At 41.9% G+C, this 18,809-nt stretch overlaps 3 protein-coding genes and 2 non-coding genes across 8 annotated transcripts; 1 reads left to right on the top strand and 4 right to left on the bottom strand.

Annotated features, from left to right (window-relative positions):
• Positions 1 to 208: 208 nt before the first annotated feature.
• On the bottom strand, positions 209 to 5,443 carry nop56 (NOP56 ribonucleoprotein homolog). 2 transcript variants are annotated; one of them, XM_070902488.1, is made up of 12 exons: positions 5,384 to 5,443; positions 4,626 to 4,715; positions 4,434 to 4,542; positions 3,867 to 4,037; positions 3,432 to 3,630; positions 3,134 to 3,321; positions 2,613 to 2,764; positions 2,307 to 2,407; positions 1,711 to 1,859; positions 1,384 to 1,505; positions 988 to 1,101; positions 209 to 740 (listed from the first exon to the last, which is right to left on the bottom strand). In XM_070902488.1, the coding sequence occupies exons 1-12, from the start codon at positions 5,384 to 5,386 to the stop codon at positions 435 to 437; spliced, it is 1,704 nt and encodes a 567-aa protein (XP_070758589.1). In that variant the 5' UTR covers positions 5,387 to 5,443; the 3' UTR covers positions 209 to 434. The 2 variants fall into 2 exon arrangements, with proteins under 2 accessions (XP_070758589.1, XP_070758590.1); XM_070902489.1 differs by having other exon boundaries at positions 994 to 1,101; positions 3,867 to 4,031; positions 4,428 to 4,542.
• On the bottom strand, positions 1,183 to 1,248 carry LOC139283522 (small nucleolar RNA SNORD57). The gene has a single exon (XR_011597325.1). It is a non-coding gene; the product is annotated as a small nucleolar RNA SNORD57 (small nucleolar RNA).
• Positions 2,869 to 2,988, bottom strand: LOC139283515 (small nucleolar RNA SNORA26). The gene has a single exon (XR_011597319.1). It is a non-coding gene; the product is annotated as a small nucleolar RNA SNORA26 (small nucleolar RNA).
• A 2,497-nt stretch (positions 5,444 to 7,940) lies between the features above and the next one.
• Positions 7,941 to 10,183, top strand: mlnl (motilin-like). 3 transcript variants are annotated; one of them, XM_070902283.1, is made up of 5 exons: positions 7,941 to 8,035; positions 8,656 to 8,786; positions 9,506 to 9,607; positions 9,766 to 9,871; positions 10,067 to 10,183. In XM_070902283.1, the coding sequence occupies exons 2-5, from the start codon at positions 8,667 to 8,669 to the stop codon at positions 10,072 to 10,074; spliced, it is 336 nt and encodes a 111-aa protein (XP_070758384.1). In that variant the 5' UTR covers positions 7,941 to 8,035; positions 8,656 to 8,666; the 3' UTR covers positions 10,075 to 10,183. The 3 variants fall into 3 exon arrangements, with proteins under 3 accessions (XP_070758384.1, XP_070758385.1, XP_070758383.1); XM_070902284.1 differs by lacking the exon at positions 7,941 to 8,035 and adding an exon at positions 8,139 to 8,168; XM_070902282.1 differs by lacking the exon at positions 7,941 to 8,035 and having other exon boundaries at positions 8,567 to 8,786.
• On the bottom strand, positions 9,946 to 18,380 carry LOC139282524 (retinol dehydrogenase 11). The gene is made up of 6 exons (XM_070902281.1): positions 18,205 to 18,380; positions 13,775 to 14,014; positions 13,017 to 13,106; positions 12,689 to 12,877; positions 11,838 to 11,947; positions 9,946 to 10,751 (listed from the first exon to the last, which is right to left on the bottom strand). The coding sequence occupies exons 1-6, from the start codon at positions 18,359 to 18,361 to the stop codon at positions 10,572 to 10,574; spliced, it is 966 nt and encodes a 321-aa protein (XP_070758382.1). The 5' UTR covers positions 18,362 to 18,380; the 3' UTR covers positions 9,946 to 10,571.
• Positions 18,381 to 18,809: the final 429 nt, after the last annotated feature.

The raw sequence follows: 18,809 nt of genomic DNA on the forward strand, positions 1-18,809 counted from the left end.
AAATTGTCCCCCAAGACAGTAGTGAGTTTGGTGGCTTAAAGAAGCCTGACATTTTAAGAAGCGTTTAAGACACTGTATGGGATGTGAGGTACAAATAGCTAAAGTACTGCTGATGCACTAGTCAAATTATGTGAGAATAGTCTACAGTTAAGTCTTTAAATCAACATCTGATACTGGAGATCCCAAAACAAGTGAGACTATGTTTTTACATGACAAAAAGTTTAATTGATATACAATGTATTTACAGAAGTACAAGTAAATTTCACTGACTTCAAGGCACAGTTATAAGCATGTCTTTGCAGTCTAACCTGCTTTGAGGTTGCCCAAAAAAATAACAAAAACAGAACATAAAGCTGCTTACATGACCTAGCTTCAGAGTAAAATGAATAAAAATAAACTGTACACAAAAATAAAGATTCAGTCTTTGACCACATTCACTCATCTACAGTCTCTTTTTTCTTCTTCTTCTTTTTCTTCTCGGACACTGGTGTTTCTGGGGCCTCCTCTGCATCCATGGTCTCAGTCTTTTGTTTCTTTTTCTTCTTGGCTGGAGTATCAGTTTCCTCTGCACCATTATCTGTGGCAACAACTTCCTCTACCTCCTCAGCTTTTCTCTTCTTTTTCTTCTTTGCTGGGGTGTCATCTGCTCCGTTCTCCTCTGCTTGGACCTCCATCTCCTCGGCCGCTTGTTTCTTCTTTTTCTTCTTCACTATGGGGGTGTCTGCTTCTCCATTTTCCACCTGCACGGATGTCAAACATGGTCAGGGAAAGGTAAATTACTTTTTTACACTACAAGCTAGCCTTAAACATGATATCCTTTAAGTGGATGCAATATCTGACTCACTTCAGTGATCAAGTCCATTGTTTAGGACCAGCCAATGGTTCGGAGTCAGGCTGATATAGCATGTCGTACACTGAGACAGGACCACCAGTGGGTCAAACCTCAAATCAAAACATGCATGGCCAGATACTTAAATAAAAGATTACCTCAGCTTCACCGTTGTCTTCACCGTTTGCTTCTTGCAACTTCTTTTCACGCTTCTTGCGTTTCTTTTCCTTCTTCTCCAGTTTCCGCTTGATCTCGGCTGCAACATCAGTAGCCTAAGACGAGAGAGAGAAAAAAAACAACTTGTAATTACAGTGAGGGCGAAAACATCAGGTTTTCTTCTTAAGACCAATGCTGCGTCAGGCTCATTAAATCAGTATCTACCCTCAGTGATGTCAGGGAAAGACTTTTCATCATTCACAGCATTGACAGACTATGAACTTATGAGTATATCTAAACACCATGGCAACAATAGACAATTGATCATTGTCCTGTTGAGCATACCACCCAGCTTCTCACATACGGCAGCTTGAGCAAAGTTATTTTTCTGAGCGCACCTCTTTTACAGCCTCTTTCATGACATCCACATTCTTCCGCGGCACATCGCCCGTCTCATAGAAAGACAAGCGCTCTTCCACCTGAGCACGCAGCTTGTCACCAAAGACACTTGTGGGTACCTCTGCAAGAAAGTGAATAAAAATCAAAGCCAGCAGAAGATTACATAAGGCTTAAGTGTCTTGACATCTGGCTTTGCTCAGGAAGTAGCTTATCAACATCAACCCAAGGGATGAATGCTGTTGACGAAAAATATGAGCATCATTGCAATTATGCCACATGAATTGTAAGCCAACATGGACATTACTCCACAAGGGCTCGTCACTCACCAGAGAAACAGTCAATGCGTGAGGCGATAGTGCACTTGTTCGCCAGATATCTGGAGATGCGGCCTTTGTTCTTGGCTGCAGCACGTCCAATAAAGGTTGAGTGGAAGATCAGCCCATACTTGGGGGTGTTGCCACGAGTCTTAAGCGCTCTGTGAGAAAATACAGTTGAATTCACTTTCAGGATGAACAGTTGGTGAAATATTATCCAAGAGGCACAAGAGAAAGTCTGAACTTGCAACTGTACCAAAATGCATGTTTTTTTAAAGCGAAACAGGCACTATGTTAATACAAAACTTTCAAGAAAGGCGCAATTTAACTTAAGAGTGGCTGTATTCAGTGTGTAAAGTTTCCAGTCTCCACAATTTAGCAGGTCTCAGAAAATTCAGTAAAAAAAAAAAAAGTAAGGCTTTAACTAGCTTTTCTACCTCAGTGCTGTGAGTGGCCGCTCAGACTGTGGGAGTGCATTAGGGCGAGAGGGATCACTCCAGAGGAGACTTCAGAGTTTAGTCTTCTCTGGTCACCCTGCTCTGCTCCAGCCCAGCCCTGCCATCACTGCAGCCACTTCTTTCCCCAGCAGGGAGGGGGTGCCCCAGTACCTGAACAGGGCCTTCTCTGCTCCCAGGATCTGAACGGTGGAGGCCGGGTACTTGGCCAGGTTGGTTAGACTGCCGGCATGGGAGATCAGACGAGCTCCCACCTGAAAGAAAAGAAGTGTCAGTCTCACTGCCATACAATGATCTAGTGGAACTTCTATTTAAGAATTGATTTGAAGCTGGGAACATAATTTAAGGACCATCAGCACCGGATAGGTTTGTCATCACATAGTATCAGTGGATTGACAGATTTTGGTATAACATCATTGGTCCAATTAAACATTAAAAAAACCCACAACTGTTACTTACCACTTCTCCGATTAAGGCTGCTAGATTTGGAGCCACCTGGCTCATCTTGGAACGCAGGTACTCCTGCAGCTCCAGTCGATAGGCGGCCAGAGACACTACACGATCGGAGAATCTCTCGATGTTGATCAAGTCAATGGGAGAGATGTCCATACCTGGAGAAGAACAAGAAAATTGTTGAGCAGAGGGATACTACTACTCACGCACTTGGTGCAGTTCAATCAACACTTTTACACTGGTCATCTCAAATGCAACGTGCCTTTGTTTCTCCCGACAGGATCCGCAGTGAGGATTTGTGCCTTCACTACAGGTTTATGGGAGAGCTACTCTGCCCCCCTGTGTTAGGCACCAAGGACAATTATTGATCCAAGGTGAGCAAATAAGGGGCATGTTGTGGTATTAAGTCACAAATGTGCTTTTAATGAGTCCGCAAATGACTGTTGTGCATAGATGTCAAAGTACAATCAACACATCTTTACGCTTGTTTGTTAATGTCTAAAGAATGAAAAACATTGTTTGCTGACCCATGGAGGAGCGCGATGCATCCAGGATGGCCTGAGCCTTGGCACTGTCCATCACCACCTCTTCCAGGCTCTCCAGATTCTCTTCTGACAACTCCTTCCTGTTTCCAATGAGCTGAGCCAGGCGACAGTACATAGAGTTGTCTGGTACAATCTTGATCAGCTCTGGAAAGTGGTAACCATACCATTCGCTGCAGACAAGGCAAAGATTGATGGGGGGGGAAAAAAGACATGAAGCCACCTTGTAATATCAGAAGCACACGCCTTGGTGATTTTAGTGGTGTGATAAAGGGTACCCTACCGGACACGCATGGAGAAAGTGTTGATGTCTTTGTCCAGCTGATCCAACAGAGCGATGGACTGGATGATCATGTTGTCTACCCTGTTGACATTGAACTTTACTTTAGCTCTGGAGTAGCTGTGACCGAGACCCAGCTGTGCCTTGGAGGCAGCCTGGGCAGTCAGACCCTTCACCAGGGAATGGAAGTGCAGACGCACACCTGACAGGACAGATAACACATTAAAAAAGGGGGGTTGTTGGAGTTAAATGGAACAGTAGCAGAACAGCATGTGATCAGCGGCTGTTCAGATTTTCAGTATGAACCTTCATGAGTTTCAGGATCACAAACTCGCATCACAACAGGCTGTATTATTTCCAAAATACTAAGATTCTCAAGACAAAAAGCATGCCCTTCCCAAACAGAGTACATGAATCACAGGCAAGTGGTCTGCTCACCTCTGGTTATCTCTGCCACCACCCCGCCAGTCTGGATGGAAAGGCTGAACTCTTCTTGTAAAGCTGCTCCAATCTTGGCATCTGAAACCCCCAACACAGCTTTCTTCTTACCAGAGAGGGGCAGATTTGTCTCTAGGAACAACTTTAGGTCAGCATGAACCACGCCTGCAAGTGAAGGAGGGGAGATTACCTATTTATATGTATGCACTTGGTTGAAATGAAACTTAAGATTCTGCAGCAAAGCAGTTTGACAAACTTCAGATTAATCTTATATCCATTGCATTTTGTCTGCCTGATAAAAATGTTTAACAGTAAATTGTTGGGCTACTGCCAACTTATCAATTATCCTTAAACTACAACAATTATGAACAAAAACGATATCAATTTCTTTAGTGTTGTCAGGTTGGCATATTCAACCACTGCTGCATTTCAAAAGGCTTTCCTCAGATGTTCAGGGTTTACATTCATTTGTCAGCACAGTAACTCAGTGGATTGACAGATTATAAAACATCATTACAACTGAGGACACTAATACAGCCATTCAGTAGGAAGTCAGCTTGCCTTCAGAAATAGCATTCATGTTCTCCAGAGCAGCCTGGGCCGACTTGAAGGGGAAGAAGGCAGCCAGGCTCACCATGCTGTTGAACTTTCCAATGTTCAGCACACTCTGCTCCACCTGTAACGCACATACACGTTTACCTCTGCTGCACGTGGGGAACAGATTAAAACAGCAAAAAGCAGCGGGGACAAAAGACCCACCTGAGGCAGCAGCATGCCGATCTCCTCCACCTCTTTGACGGCGTACAGCGCGTAGCCCGCCGCATGCTCGAACAACACGTGCAGCAGCACCTGCCGAAGGAAGAACCAGACTTCAACTACCGTCACTAAAAAAGGTACCATCTATAACCAGAACAGCAAATGTAAAAAGTGTAGTATTGCGCGTTTACCGGTCTCCACGTGGTAGCCGTTGAGGCGTTAGCGTTACACGAAATTCTTAGTAGCTACGTTATTTTAGGTCAAGCATGCAATACTGAATTTAAACGCATTAATTATTCATAGGCGTTGATTCTTACTTTAGCTTACTGGCGTAACACTACCATAACTTTTAGACGCAACCACGTTGTCGTCATGAACCCACGTGTTGACCTGGGCCCGTGCCGGAAAGTGCAGCGAAGCTAACTTATGCTAGCAGCCCAGCTAACGTTAGCCGTGAAACACTAAATAATCAAAAGATGTTCAGCCGCTAAAAGTAAAAACCCTGTTTGACTGCGACGTACAAAGCTACCAATGTTCACCATCTATAGTGGCAGCCCAAGTAGTTTAAATTAGAGACGTATATTGCTGCTAACGTTAGCCACATGGGTGGCTCCACTTACGTCGAAAGGCCTTCAACTGCACAATAGTAAATATATGAAAATAGCCATTTCTATTTTTAAAGCATCGATAATCTCAAAGAGTCTTCGACTGTATCCTACAATGACAACCTTTGAAATTACACCCAGCACCACTTCTCTTACCATGATTAGTAAATCTCTGCAGCAGCACGCAGTACGTGTCTGCTCTGCTCAGTCACCTCAGGAAAAAGACTGCGATCACACGTTTCAACTAAGTGCCACATGACCCAAATACCGCGATGCCGGCGTAACACCGCGAGACCCGGCCGAGAAGCCTCCGCCTGCTGGATGCAGAGCACAAAGTCAGTTTCCAATATTGAGGTATAATTAAATATTAAAGTTTATGGCTCGTGTTATTTTATATTTTTCTTATTATTAACAAGACCCAAAGCAACTATACGTCACTGTTTCTCTATATGTGTTCCATCTTCTCTACGCTGTCTGTGGCACTCAAGCCCATTTGTATCAACTGAAGTTGTACTGTAAATCCTTAAAGGTTTGCACACCCACACAGGTGTTTTCACTTACTGCCTGATTAAAGCCCTTGTCAGGTCGATATCAGTGTTGCCCCCCTAAACAGGTGCAGAAGAGATCTAGTTGTCTGTAGATTTTAGTAAACTTTAGTCAAACTGCAGTAAACACTGCATTTGTTTGGGGACTACTACAGATAAATACACAGTAGTGCTCTAGTGGGTATTTACAACAGCAGGAGGTGTGAATGGGTTTGAGTCAAAATAGACTAGTTTCAAGTTCATGGTAACGAAGGATTATGTCATTCTGTGCAATGGTGTGCCTCACTGATGTGTTCTAAATTTATTTACAGTTTTTAGACACATTGAGTTGTAATACTAGGGCTAAAACAATTATTTAAATGATCAAATGATTAATTAGTCGTTCTAGTCTATAGAATGCCAGAAAATGATGGAAAATGTCCATCACAATTCCAAGTCCAAGTTGACCAGAAGTCCAAAACCCAAAGATATCCAATTCACTGTCATTGCAAACTAACAAAACCAGCAAATATTGGCAATGTTGAAGTTGGAACGAGTGATTTTCTGGCGTTTTTACCTAAAAAAACTGAATGAATGAATTATCAAAATAGGTGCAGATGAATATTCTATCGATCGACTTGTCAGTTAATCAACCAATCATTTCAGCTTTATCTATGACACAGAGGCATAAACAATATCAGGCTTTGACTCCAAAGACAATACTTGTTGATACTAGTATAGTTCTTTGTTGAGTTTTGTCTTTTTATGGGATCTGTTAATTTGTTGACAATAAGAAAAATATAGAAGATCACCAGACTTATTCTATAATACAATGTCAATACAAAGGCAGTACTCAGTCAGTGCAGTAAGCAGTAATGTTGGTTCTGTTCTCCAACACACTGGGTTTGAAACAAAACACTGAGTATAAGGTTTAAGTGCTGATTAAAAAAGGTACAAAATAGTTTAAACATTAAACTATTACCATACATATCCTTTACTCATGTGACTCACATAAGTATGATTGTAGTTGTAGTACATGCTATTCAACCCATTCATGAAGATTTGGAATTCTAAACATTTAAAAAGCTAGAAAATACTACTTCACTGGACAGATATAGCCTATATGCATGAAAAAAAATCCATGTACATAATAACACATAATAAGGAGCCTAATGTTAGGTGAGGGAAAAATGTAACGAGAGCTTGTGCGTCATTGTTGCGGTGTTAAAACAAGTGCTACAGAAGAGATACAAAGCGCTACTCCTGTACTTGAATTGCAATAAACCAGAAACAACGGCTGCAATATTTTTAATTGTCCACTCCTGCAGAGTACTCTGACAGCAGCATAAACCCAGCCTGCGAGAACATTTCCCCATCATGCAGGAAAACGGTTAAGTGTCGCATTTAGGAAAAAGCATCATTAAAGTTCTTCAGAGTCATGAGGTTTCCAAGGAACGGACGCATGTGTGTCTGTTTGTACACAAGTATAAATCAGCAGCAGGTTGTAAATGTCACATTGTGTTGGATATTAGTTTAGAGCAGAGAATTTATGACAGACTTCTTTGGACAGATTGTCTCCCAGCTGCCACACACACACACACACAAACACACACACACACACACACACACACACAATATCAAGTCCAGCACATTAATCACAATAATCTTTTTCAGTATTTAACTTGGTGACTCAAATGGAAGTCAAGTACAGATTGAACTTTGCTTCTCAGTTAGCATTAAGTCTATTTTAAGACTATGAATGAGTTAGTGTAATCTTCTTCTTCAGCAGTTTGAAAGTTAAATGACTTGCTATCGTGTGAAAATATAAGTATGAATAAATGAGACTGAGTAGTGATTTCTTTGTGTTGTATGAGGGCTCATCCAATTCTCCAAATGATTCACTATACAGCATCACATCAAACTAATTCAGTATGTGCAGAACATAAGCGTCCTGTAGCTTGCACAGACCTCCAAATAGTATTTGGACACCACAGGGTTGCTCATTAATGTGTCATTTTGTCACTCTCGTCAAAAGGCCTGCATGCATGCAGTGCGGCGAGCTTACTGCCCTAATAAAAAGCCAGATTCCTGAGTAATATGTGTGTTTCCAGGAGCATGGAGGAGAGCGCTTGAAGGAGCCCGTTGAGGAGCGGATGTAAGGGAGGACAGTAAAAAGCTTAGGCATCAAGAGAGGGATTGATTATAAAGGCTGACTGGGACAAGCAGACGCACAGACCAGTGGAGCTCTGCTTCCTCAAGCAACTGACCAAGGCTGACACAGCACGTGAGTAACATATGGCTTCTTCTGCTTCTCTGTCTCTTGGGGCTTTCCCTCGCTCTCTCTTACGCTTGTCTTTCTCCTCTCTGACGTCCTGTCTTCATTCTCTCACATTCGTGTACAGAGCTGTCTTGCTGTTGTAAGTATGTCTGCTCCGCTCTGGCCTCTTATCTCTTATCTTGTCAGTGGAGCAGTTTGTTGTTTGTTACTTCCATGCCTTCCCCCCTCCTCCTCCTCCCGCCTCTCTCTTTCACTATCTACTATCTATTTGTCAACCTCTCCCTTGCATAATGACATGGGATCCCATGTGTCCTTCTTCCTCTGAACTCTACTTATTGTTTCTGGCACACACACACACACACACACACACACACACACACACACACACACACACACACACCCACTCATACTGCACCTCATGTCAAATACTGTAAGTTGACCTATTTTGACTGCCGCCTCTCTTTCCCACAGCTAAAACATTTCTGTAAGTGGCCTGGCCTCAGTGCCACTCACCCCTGATCATGTGGAAACACTGACTGTACTGTACGCTCGCCAGAGCCTACCGTTCTGTATGTATGCCTAAGTACAGTATGTGTGTGCGCGCGTGTCTATGTGTATGTGTCCAGGACGGAGCAGAATGAGCATGCGCGGAGCAGTGGCTGGTTGCCTGGTGCTGGCGTGCCTGGTGGCGCTGCTGGCCGAGAGGACAGAGGGACACATCACCTTCTTCAGCCCAAAGGAGATGATGCTGATGAAGGTAAGCAGCTCAAGTTTGATTGGACAGTGTGCAGAAGCAGGGCTGAGCGACTGTTTTATTTAGTCATTAGAGTTTTGTCTTGCGTAATATTGTTCTGTGGCTTTACTGGATGAGCATCAATTTGATTATGTAACTTGATTTTGCATAATATGCTGTTTGTAACAAATAAAACTGACCCTGTCTATTAACAGAAATATAATCAACACATTTCTCAAACTTTCCTTTGCTCCAGCTTCTCAGTTTTTAAGGTTTTGCTCCTTTTTGTTGTCTTTTGTTGTAGTAAATTGAACGTCTTTGGTTTTTTTGTGTGATGGTTGGACAAAACAAACACTTTGATGACAACCCATGGGTTTTTAGAAAATTGTAATTGGCATTTCTCTGTATTTTCTGACATTTTATAGACCAAATGATTAATCAGTTCATTGAGAAAAGAACTGGCAGATTAATAAATAATCAAAATAATTGGCAGCAAAAAACATCAATGTTGAGTTTTTAAAATGTGAGCAGTAATTTGGTGTTTTAGTTGTGCAAAGTTTGAATGATAAAATCACATAAAACCTCAAGTGGAGGTTGCTCGCATCAGTATGAGAAGCTGTCTATGGCTCAGGAAACAAATTAGTTTGTTAATAAGGGATGAATGTCAGACTTGTAGAAGTCCATTCTGTAGTAGGTTTTTATTGTTGCGTAAGTATGTGTGCTTTGTGTTTCGTGTGCTGCAGGAGCGAGAAGGTAGAAAGGACATGGAGCCTCGATCGGAGGATGGTCAGTTTGAAGAGGTTACAGTCCAACAGCTTCCTCAGGTGGAGCGTGGTGGAAATCCTGTGAGAGCACGCACACACACACACACACACGCACACACACACACACACACACACACACACACACACACACACACACACACACCACCTTCACCCCCGATATTGCTGCTGTTTCCGCCAAAGAATCATGAAATACAATACTACTTCTTTTATGTTTCCAGGATAAAACAGTGGAGATTGCCGTCCGTCTTTCACCCAAACAGCTGGATCACGTGGCTCCAGTGCTCGAGGAGATCATCCATGAAATAGTGGAGCAACGTCAGAAAGGTACAAGTATTTGCTTGGTAGAAGATAGTAGTGAGACGCGTTTGTTAAAAAAGTTTCTCAACAGACACACAACATGACCTTGTATCTTCTTTTATTATCCAAATATGATTAGTAGACACGTAGTTACAAGTGATAGTGCAGTGATTAAAAACCTCTTTGGTAACCACAATGCTCTCCCGCTATCTGTCTCTGCAGCCAAATAGCGAGGCCGAAGACACGAGGGGGGAGGATGAATGCTGTACAAATTCTTCAATAAGCACTGAATGCTCAAATGTTTTATTGTGTTTTAATGAATCAATCAATAAAGGGAAGTGATTGTGTCACTTATTGGAGTTTCTGTTGTCGTTTCTGAAGAAGCATGTGAGCTTGAGTTGGCCACAAGGGGTCAGCATCCTTTCATTTCACTCATTCACATACCGTAAGAGAGATAAAAGTCACAGGATTCTTACAAAGAAGAAAATTACTCAGACAACATGACACCATGACTGCTGACATGAACATTTTAGTTTTAATTGTTTCACAATATTTGGCCTGTTATTCACACAATGCAAGGAATAAGTAGTGTTTTCCATTTGTGCTTCCCTTAAAAACACACATCAGTGCACGCCCCTTCAAATGACCTACAATCATCCAAGAAGTGAAGTAAGAGGGTGGAATTTGACCCTGTTTCTGTTATCAAGCCTTTTGCCTGATAGATGTGTCAGAGCTTTGATGTCAGTCTCTCGCTCATCTCAAAGTCTTTGACCGCGAGGGCAGTGTCTCGAGCTAAAGGGGCTGGGAGAACCAGGGAGCAGTCGCTGTCAAAATACTTCCCGGTTATCCCCTCCATTTGTTCTGCTACCGCGCAGTAGATTGAGCTGACTGCACCCTCCTCTGGAGACTGAGAGGAGAAAATGGAGGGGGGAGAGGAAATGTGAGAGTACAGTCAGCAAATGACAGATGACAGACATCTAGATAGATATCACAGCAGGAACAAATAAAACAAAGTATGTGCCCTCTGCCCTGATGTCTGTCACGTATGACCAGTTGTTCAGCATAATCTGCCCCTATCACAGATGCACATCAGAGGGGTTCAGTCCTAGGTCAAGTATGGTCGGAAAGTATTTGTAAATACAAACAAACACTGTGATGCTTAAAATACACAGGAGTGTTAGTCATTTGTTGCATTTACTCTGTACATTGAAACATTGACTATGAGGTTAGAGGATAGTTTGCCTTTGATTATTCCCATTTGAAGAAGAAAGTGTGATGGGGCAAGACACACGAGCAGCCAGACACTCAGAAGGGTTTTACACAAACCCAGTTTGCCAAAGTTATTGGTTAAATTGTTACGCAAACATTGTCTGTTGTAAACATCCGTCACAGTTTATAGACCTACTTCTAAATTCAAGTTTGACCTGCCGTGCACACACAGTTTTCACCTCCTAATAAAATCGGTTAGCTAATATGGCTAAACTTTTGACTCACTTAAATGTGTATGATTGTCTCAGAGTTTGCAGTGATGCTGCTAGGTTCCCAGATCTCAGCAATTACTTCGGTGAGTATGATATTATTGTAACTGATAGAAACAGAATAGAATAGAAAATCTGGTTCATATGAGGTTTCCTCCATAGTTGAGCTGTGAAACATGTGGTAATAGTTGACAAAGTAACAACTTGATTTCTTGGGTTTCCTGGATAGTCATCTGGCTTGCACATTGAGCTTGTGTTCCTGCTATGAATTTACTCATTAACCCATCATGTCTTTCTGCAGAACACTATCTTTCAGCCAGTTGTTGTGACATGGCCATACACATACATGCACACTTATAATCAAGGTTTGGGCCAAATGATGTTTGTCATTTTCATGGTTCTTGAACAGCAACCAATCACACCTGGATGGTTGCAAAGCTGATGACATGACAGTGAAGAAGACGGCCAGTAAGAAAAGAAAGTGACTCTGCTATAAAACGCAACAATGCACTCACCTTGAAAAAGAAAAATCCAATGAGGTTGAAAAGCCAGCGAATGGTGAATGAATAGTGTCTCATCACTTCTGTCATCACAACACCAGGGTGGACAGAGTTTGCGGTGATGCCTGTACATGTAAAACACACACAGAGGCACACTTCTTCATGTGGCAGCCATTATGTACAAGACAAATTTCTCCTAGGGACAAATAAAGTAATCTTGAATCTTGAGAGGGACTGAGAAACTGTAAGCAAGGCCTGTCTCAGCTCTCATCAAGTCTTTGAATGCAGACATTCCTCTGTAGATTGCTTTTTCTTATCTTTTCAAATTACCCAAAATGGGAAAATCATTTTATGCCGCAATGCTTTGCTAAAAGCGAGAAGCCCTTAGCGCCTTTGCCTGCATCTTTTATGGAGACTGACTCACAGTACAGTAAAAAAGAGTTTATTTCTCTTTTTTTTTCTCTGAAAAATTTACTTTGTGACTGTTTTGTTCAATGAAGGACACATACGGTATAGTCTGAGGTGTGATCAAAACACTGAGTGTACGACTGTAAGAGCGGAGCTGGCAGGCACAGAGATGAATAAGCACACTTATTCTTAGCAACTGAAATTCAAAAATCAATTCACAGATAGTGTTTAGTGATCAGTGGTGCTAAAGGAACAGTCAGTATATAAAATGACTGATAACAAGGCGTCTCGTTTACTGATTTTAAAATGTGCATTTTAATCTTAATGGACAGTAAAATTTTAAGATCACCATCCATCCATCATCATTACTTCTCACTTGCATTTATTGAATAGGAAAGACCGCTCATTAGCTACACTAATGGGTGATAATAATCATAAGGATCTTGATTTTAGCCTACCTGTCCCTTGTAGCCTGCGTGCTAGCTCATTGGTACAGATGATATTGTGCAGCTTCGTGTGGCTGTAGACTGTGTCCATGTGAAAAGTGAGGTTCTCGCCATGAAAATGAGAGAAGTCCACTCTGCCCCTCTTGTGGCTGACTGAGCTGAGGGTGACTATACGCGCCGGAGCCGAATGCTTCATCAGGTCTGTCGTGAAACAGAGATGAAGAACGAAAGGAAAGGAAAAAGAGACACGAAGGAGGGGGAGAAAATCAAAGACAGAATATTTAGTGTGTCATGACAATGCAGTCGTGTAATGTACCTGCTGTATTAAAGAGTGTCTCACCCAGCAGCAGGTTGGTGAGGAGAAATGGTCCCAGGTGGTTGGTGGCAAAAGAAACATCAAACCCATCTTTGGTGATCTGCCTGGGTAAACCTGACGGTAGAATTAAAACAAAAATGTGAATTGTGATTGGATTTTACAAATTAGATTAGATATACAAATGTACAGATAAATATGCACAAAACAAACACATTTGTACTTCTATACTTATGAGTACTTTACTTCTCAACTAACCCTGGCCCTTACCCTTAACTTAACACACACACACACACACACACACACAGTTATTTTTGTCAGTTTAGTTGTATAATGTCTTCTGTGGCTCTGGAGGGAGCTTGGTGAAGTCTGAGACACTAATCCTTTGTTGATATCTTCAGGGCTCATTACCTGTTGATGCATCACAGGGTGGTAGCTTTAGTTTTGGGGCGTTTATTGGAGTCATTTGTCCTACATACAGCATCGCACCGTGGAGGCACGTCTTGTTCATTTGCTTCCAGATGCGTGACAGATGGTGAATGCAGACAGGATGTTCTATTTCTGTGGTGTTTTTTCATTCGTTCATAATTTGATTTATTAAATTATAGCCAAGATTTTTTTTATTTTGATACATTTCAATTTTTGGCAAATAGTTACTGAAATGTCCAGGGAGAGACAAGTTAAAGAGTGAGTCCAAATCTTGTAGCAATTAATTAACATATCACTTGTGGGATTGCATTATGACACATGACTGATTTCATTTCTGCTGTGGGCGCATGTATCACCTGATGCTCCAGCATTGTTGACGAGGATGTGGAGAGCTTTCTCCTCCTCAAGGATCCCCTCAGCAAATCCCCTGACAGAGTCCAGAGACGACAGGTCCACCAGACGCAGGTGGACGTCAGAGTTTCCTGTTTTCTCCCTGATTTCTTGAAGTGCTGCTATCCCCCGGGCCTCGCTTCGACAGCCCAGTATAACACGGGCCCCACGACGTGCAAAGTCCAGGGCAATACACTTCCCGATCCCTGGCAGACAGGAAGAGAGCAAAAATGAATTTGGCCTACTTGATAACAAACATGTCCACACAGCAGATATCAAACATTGGAATGGGGAAGATACAAATGCATTGAAGACAGCAAATGCTGACATACTGAATGTTTTGAAAAGTTTGAACTGGGCATGTTACAGTAAACCAGAACCGGGCTATATAATATAATGTAAACAGAACAGACACAACTAGGGGCAAAATTATAAACATTTTGCTTTCACATCATTATTTTGTCATTTCCATTATTTTTTCAGGCAAAATGCTTGCATGTATTCAATTGAACCAGGGTGTGTTTTATTGCAGAATTCATTTGCTGTGTATTTTTTCTTTAAAAAAGTTACACAATCTGGATTTAAATAATCAATTTCAGTTCAGTTAGTTAATCTGTTAATTTATCAGTAAGGTTATAGTGTATTTGTGTTCCACAAGGTTATGATCTGTTCAAAGGAGACAGTCGGATAATGCAGGATTTGTTTGTTGTTGTTCTGTCTGTGATATTGGTGCAGATCATCTGCTGATAGTGAAAACAGGTATGTATGAGTGGATCATCTCAGCAGTGAGTGACTGGTACAGTGTTACGTTGCAGGAAGAAGGGTACAATTGTTCTGCATTAAATTACATTCTGTTAAGGTTGGTTCATGTGAGCCTGTCAAATATAACTGTCAGCAGTAGCAGAGGAATCTGGTATTAGAGTAAAGCTTTGTTTGTTATTCTGTATTGTTTGAAAGCTTTATATTGGTCTAGATCACCATATGGTAACCTGAGCAACCTTCTTTCCTGCTGGCAGCTGTTTTCAAAAATCAAGCTCTGATAAACCCACTGCACGCTACCCGCCCAGCACAAATGACAAAGTTAGCGACTTATAGCTGGTGAACACGGTGGAACATTTAGCAGCTGAAGAGCCAGATGTTTCCCCATGTTTTATTGTACAGGTGACCAGACACACTAAGTAAATGCTAATGTTGCTCCGTTGCTCCATGCTAGATGGGCAAATAGGTAACAGTCTGCTGGCATGTTGACCCTAACAACATTATAAGGGAAATTATATGTTTACAACTTGTCCTGCTGCCCCCAAATGGTAAAAAAAAAAAAAAACCAACAAAAAACAGCTTTAAGTTTACTGCAATCTGCACCTTTACTATATGCAGTGGGACCACATGAGACCGTTTATAAACACTGGGGACTATGCAGGATGTAATGGAATAATTAAATATATGTACTATGCTCTGCAATAATTAGAGACAGACACGTTGATTTTGTCCATCAGATTTCTAACAAACCAGTTTGCTACATGCACCCACCGATGATTGCTATTTCTTACTTAATGCTCAACAGATGTCAGATTCATAACTTGAAGATTGCTGAATAGCTATGTCACAATCATTGACATATGGTATTGGGTAACACTTCTACTCACATCATAGTCCCCATGAACTGTTGCTCAAATACTTTATAAAGAGTAATACAGTGTTCATGTTTTCCTCAAGTCTTCCCGAGCACTGCTGTGATTGCTTGGTGAGAGGGTGCAGGATTGGCGTGCTGCAAAACAAGGAAGGAACAAGTAGTGGAGCAGGAACAGGAAACTGGATCGTTGAGCTATGTGGAAAAATATTGCCTCCCATCAACAGAGCTGGCAACATAGGAGAGTTGTCATGGCCGGAATAACCTTACCCATTAATCCCAGACCCCCCCCCCCATGCCTCCTGCTTTCTGTACAACATGTATTTACACAAGCCTGCCAGCTTCGTAAAACTTTGCCTGGTTCCAGATACCAACCAGTGTTACTTGGCTGGAGTACTACCTGGCCCCAGGTTTGCAGTGTGTAGAATGAATTTGTGGAAATTTGATTTTACACTAATTTATTTAATGACGTGTAACTTGTAGGTGCAATATAAACTGAAATAATTATGCTCTTTGACACAGGGCTCCTCTTCGATACAGGGCCTTCAGGTTAGCCCTCGTCATTTCAATTTACATCATATCAAATTTCCACAAACTATCTGACACACACACAGTGAATCTGAGGCCCTCAGAGACCCACTGCAGTTTCCTGCTTTGCCTTGTGGGCAGTCCAGCCTTGAGAGCAGTACTGTGGTAGTATTTTCTTCTGTCACCAAGAGTTGCACCTGCAGGGGCTTCAGTGTTTAAGCAAGATCTCATTTTGTTGACCTCCTTCTTTCACTAGACTCTGGAGAGCCCCTCCAAGAATGACCTCTTAATGTGCTGGCTCTACTGTAAATATCAGACATGCTCATCATTTACAAAACTAGCCGACCTCACAGCTCACAAGGTGCCCACCTCCTCAAGAACTTTTCACGCAAATAAAATCATTTATTTGTATCTTAACCCTTATTGCTGTCATGTATTTACTGTTTTAGTGCCTCTGCTCCTCCCTACCTGTCGACGCTTGCCATGTTTTTTTGTAGAGCACTATGAATTGCATTATTGATTGACTTGAACAATGAAATCACTAAAACCTGACGAAGTTGATATTATATAAAAGGTAGGCCTACAAAGGTACAAAACAGTACAAACATACAGACCAAATCAATAGCCCAGATTTAGTAAACATATGAAAAAAAAGTGTGGGGGAGAGATCTGAACAACATTTCCTTTGCAACAACATCTGTTTCTTGTTATTTGAGGGGACACAGAATGGTGTGTCATGGTAAAGTAATAATGAAGTAATGATGTATTAGTAATAACAACTGCAAACTCCTCTCTGCAGGTGATTCAGAGTGACTGTAACCAGGAACGGATTTCCAAGAAAGTGATCCATAGATTCTCAGATGATCTGCTGACACACCGATTCAGAGAGGTTCAGGAACTTCTCTATTTGTTGACAATCCCTTAACCCTCCCGTTACCTTCAAATTTACTAACATCTTTTATCCTTGGGGTCAATTTGACCCCAGCAATTTAAACCTCCAAAAATTGTTACCCAAGTTTATGTGTCAGGTACTTTATGTTTGTTTGTTGACTACCTAAATAGCCCTTTAAAGCAGCAACCACCACCAAGTCATTTTCAGTTGAGAGAGAGCAGAAAGAGAGAGCACACAGAGCACCAAGAGAAATGGTTTAGAAGGCTGCTGTGCAAGCCTTTATATGTTTGCTCCACCCCTATGTTGTGTGAACTATCAATATCTTCGTGGGAACCATATTTTCCCGCCCCCACAGCATGAGAAATATCAAAGTTCTCCGAGAATTATGTTTTCCCCTCCCCATGTCAGTGGTTCACGCACTACTACAGTTATGGTTATGTTAGGTTAGGGCCCTAAAGCTTTTTGAAGATTATAAAATTGCATGTCATAGTGACCTCAATATCATGCAAAACAACCAAAACAAATGTGTGTAAAATGTTGATATTTCTTACGTTTTATACGGCTAAAACAGCCGGGGGTCAAATTGACCCCAAAGAACACTGATGCGTACAACATGTGACCAGGACATTGAAAATATATCATCATCAATTTTATGTTTACCCAGTTGTCCCCATTGAATTAGGAAAAGTCATTAAATATGAAGCAAAAAAAATTATGTCAATCATTTATTTAAAGACGTTACACATTGAATGAGGTCAAATTGAACCCAAAGACAATAGGAGGGTTAATGATCAGTTCATTCTTGCTTCACACTTAAACCCATGAAATTCATCCAGGACAGAAGAGGATTGTCCCCACACTTCTGGTTCTCTCTTTACCCACTTGGCTTGCTTCCCCCCTCTAGCCTACAAACAGATCGCGACATCTTGCTCTGAAGCATTCATACTCACTGTCACTGATCACTGTCGGTCAGACATGCGCAGCCATTATGAGTCTTTCCTTTCTTTCTTTAACTATAAGTTCTGTTCAAGAAAAGGGCTATTTATAGGGTCATTGCTGTATTCATAGTGTGTTTAGACCTTACATTCCTGGTCACACAAAAAGTCAGGATATCTTTAATGGCATTTCCAGCCAAAAAGAGTCAAGGACACGCTTGGGCTTTAGAAGTGTAAAAAATAGCCTATAGAGATGTGATCATACGCTTAACTGACATATAAAAACTTCATTTGAACAGCAAGCAAGATAGAAAAAGGCAACTTTAATCCTCTCAGCCCGCCAAAGCGTGCCCTTGCAGCCCTTTATCATTATCCTGCGTATAGGAAAGAAAAAGGTTAAATTCAAACAACCTGTATTGGCTCCGGTCACTAAAGCAGTCTTCCCTTTCAGCCGCACGGTGCAGGCCTGTGGATCCCAGCAGGCTCTCCTCTGTAGCCGCACAACGATGGCCAGCAGCACCGTGGAAACAGCCCACAGCGGTTGGCAGAGTATATCATACCAAATCATCTTACTGTCCGAGCCGAGAGAGAACTGAGGGCAGCAGCACTCACCAGCTTCTTCTGCTATTTAAAGTAGGAGTGCCTGAGTGAACCCGCGGGGAGTTTATTAAAGGAGTGGCATGAATTTGGGGCTGAGCCTTCGGTGAAGTGATGGAACGTGCTTCACTACGCTCTGTAACAGGGGTCTCAAACTCAAATTGCCTGGGGGCCGCTGGAGGCAGAGTCTGGGTGAGGCTGGCCCGCATCAGGTATTCCACAAAAAAAGCTTTGCTAAAAAAAATCCAAACTTCTCAAACTACATTACTAACAGTTATTTAACTTCAATGGGTTCTTCTGAACACGAACGTTCCTTCTTAACATGGCGTCTCTTGCCTGCTCTTCCTCTCACATAGCTGAGCCGAACAGAACAGCCCGGTAGCAGTCGCCTTTCTTTTTGTCTTTCATGATGATATGAA

The sequence above is a fragment of the Enoplosus armatus genome, chromosome 3 (genome assembly GCF_043641665.1).
Source record: "Enoplosus armatus isolate fEnoArm2 chromosome 3, fEnoArm2.hap1, whole genome shotgun sequence".
NCBI classification, from domain to species: Eukaryota; Metazoa; Chordata; class Actinopteri; order Centrarchiformes; family Enoplosidae; genus Enoplosus; species Enoplosus armatus.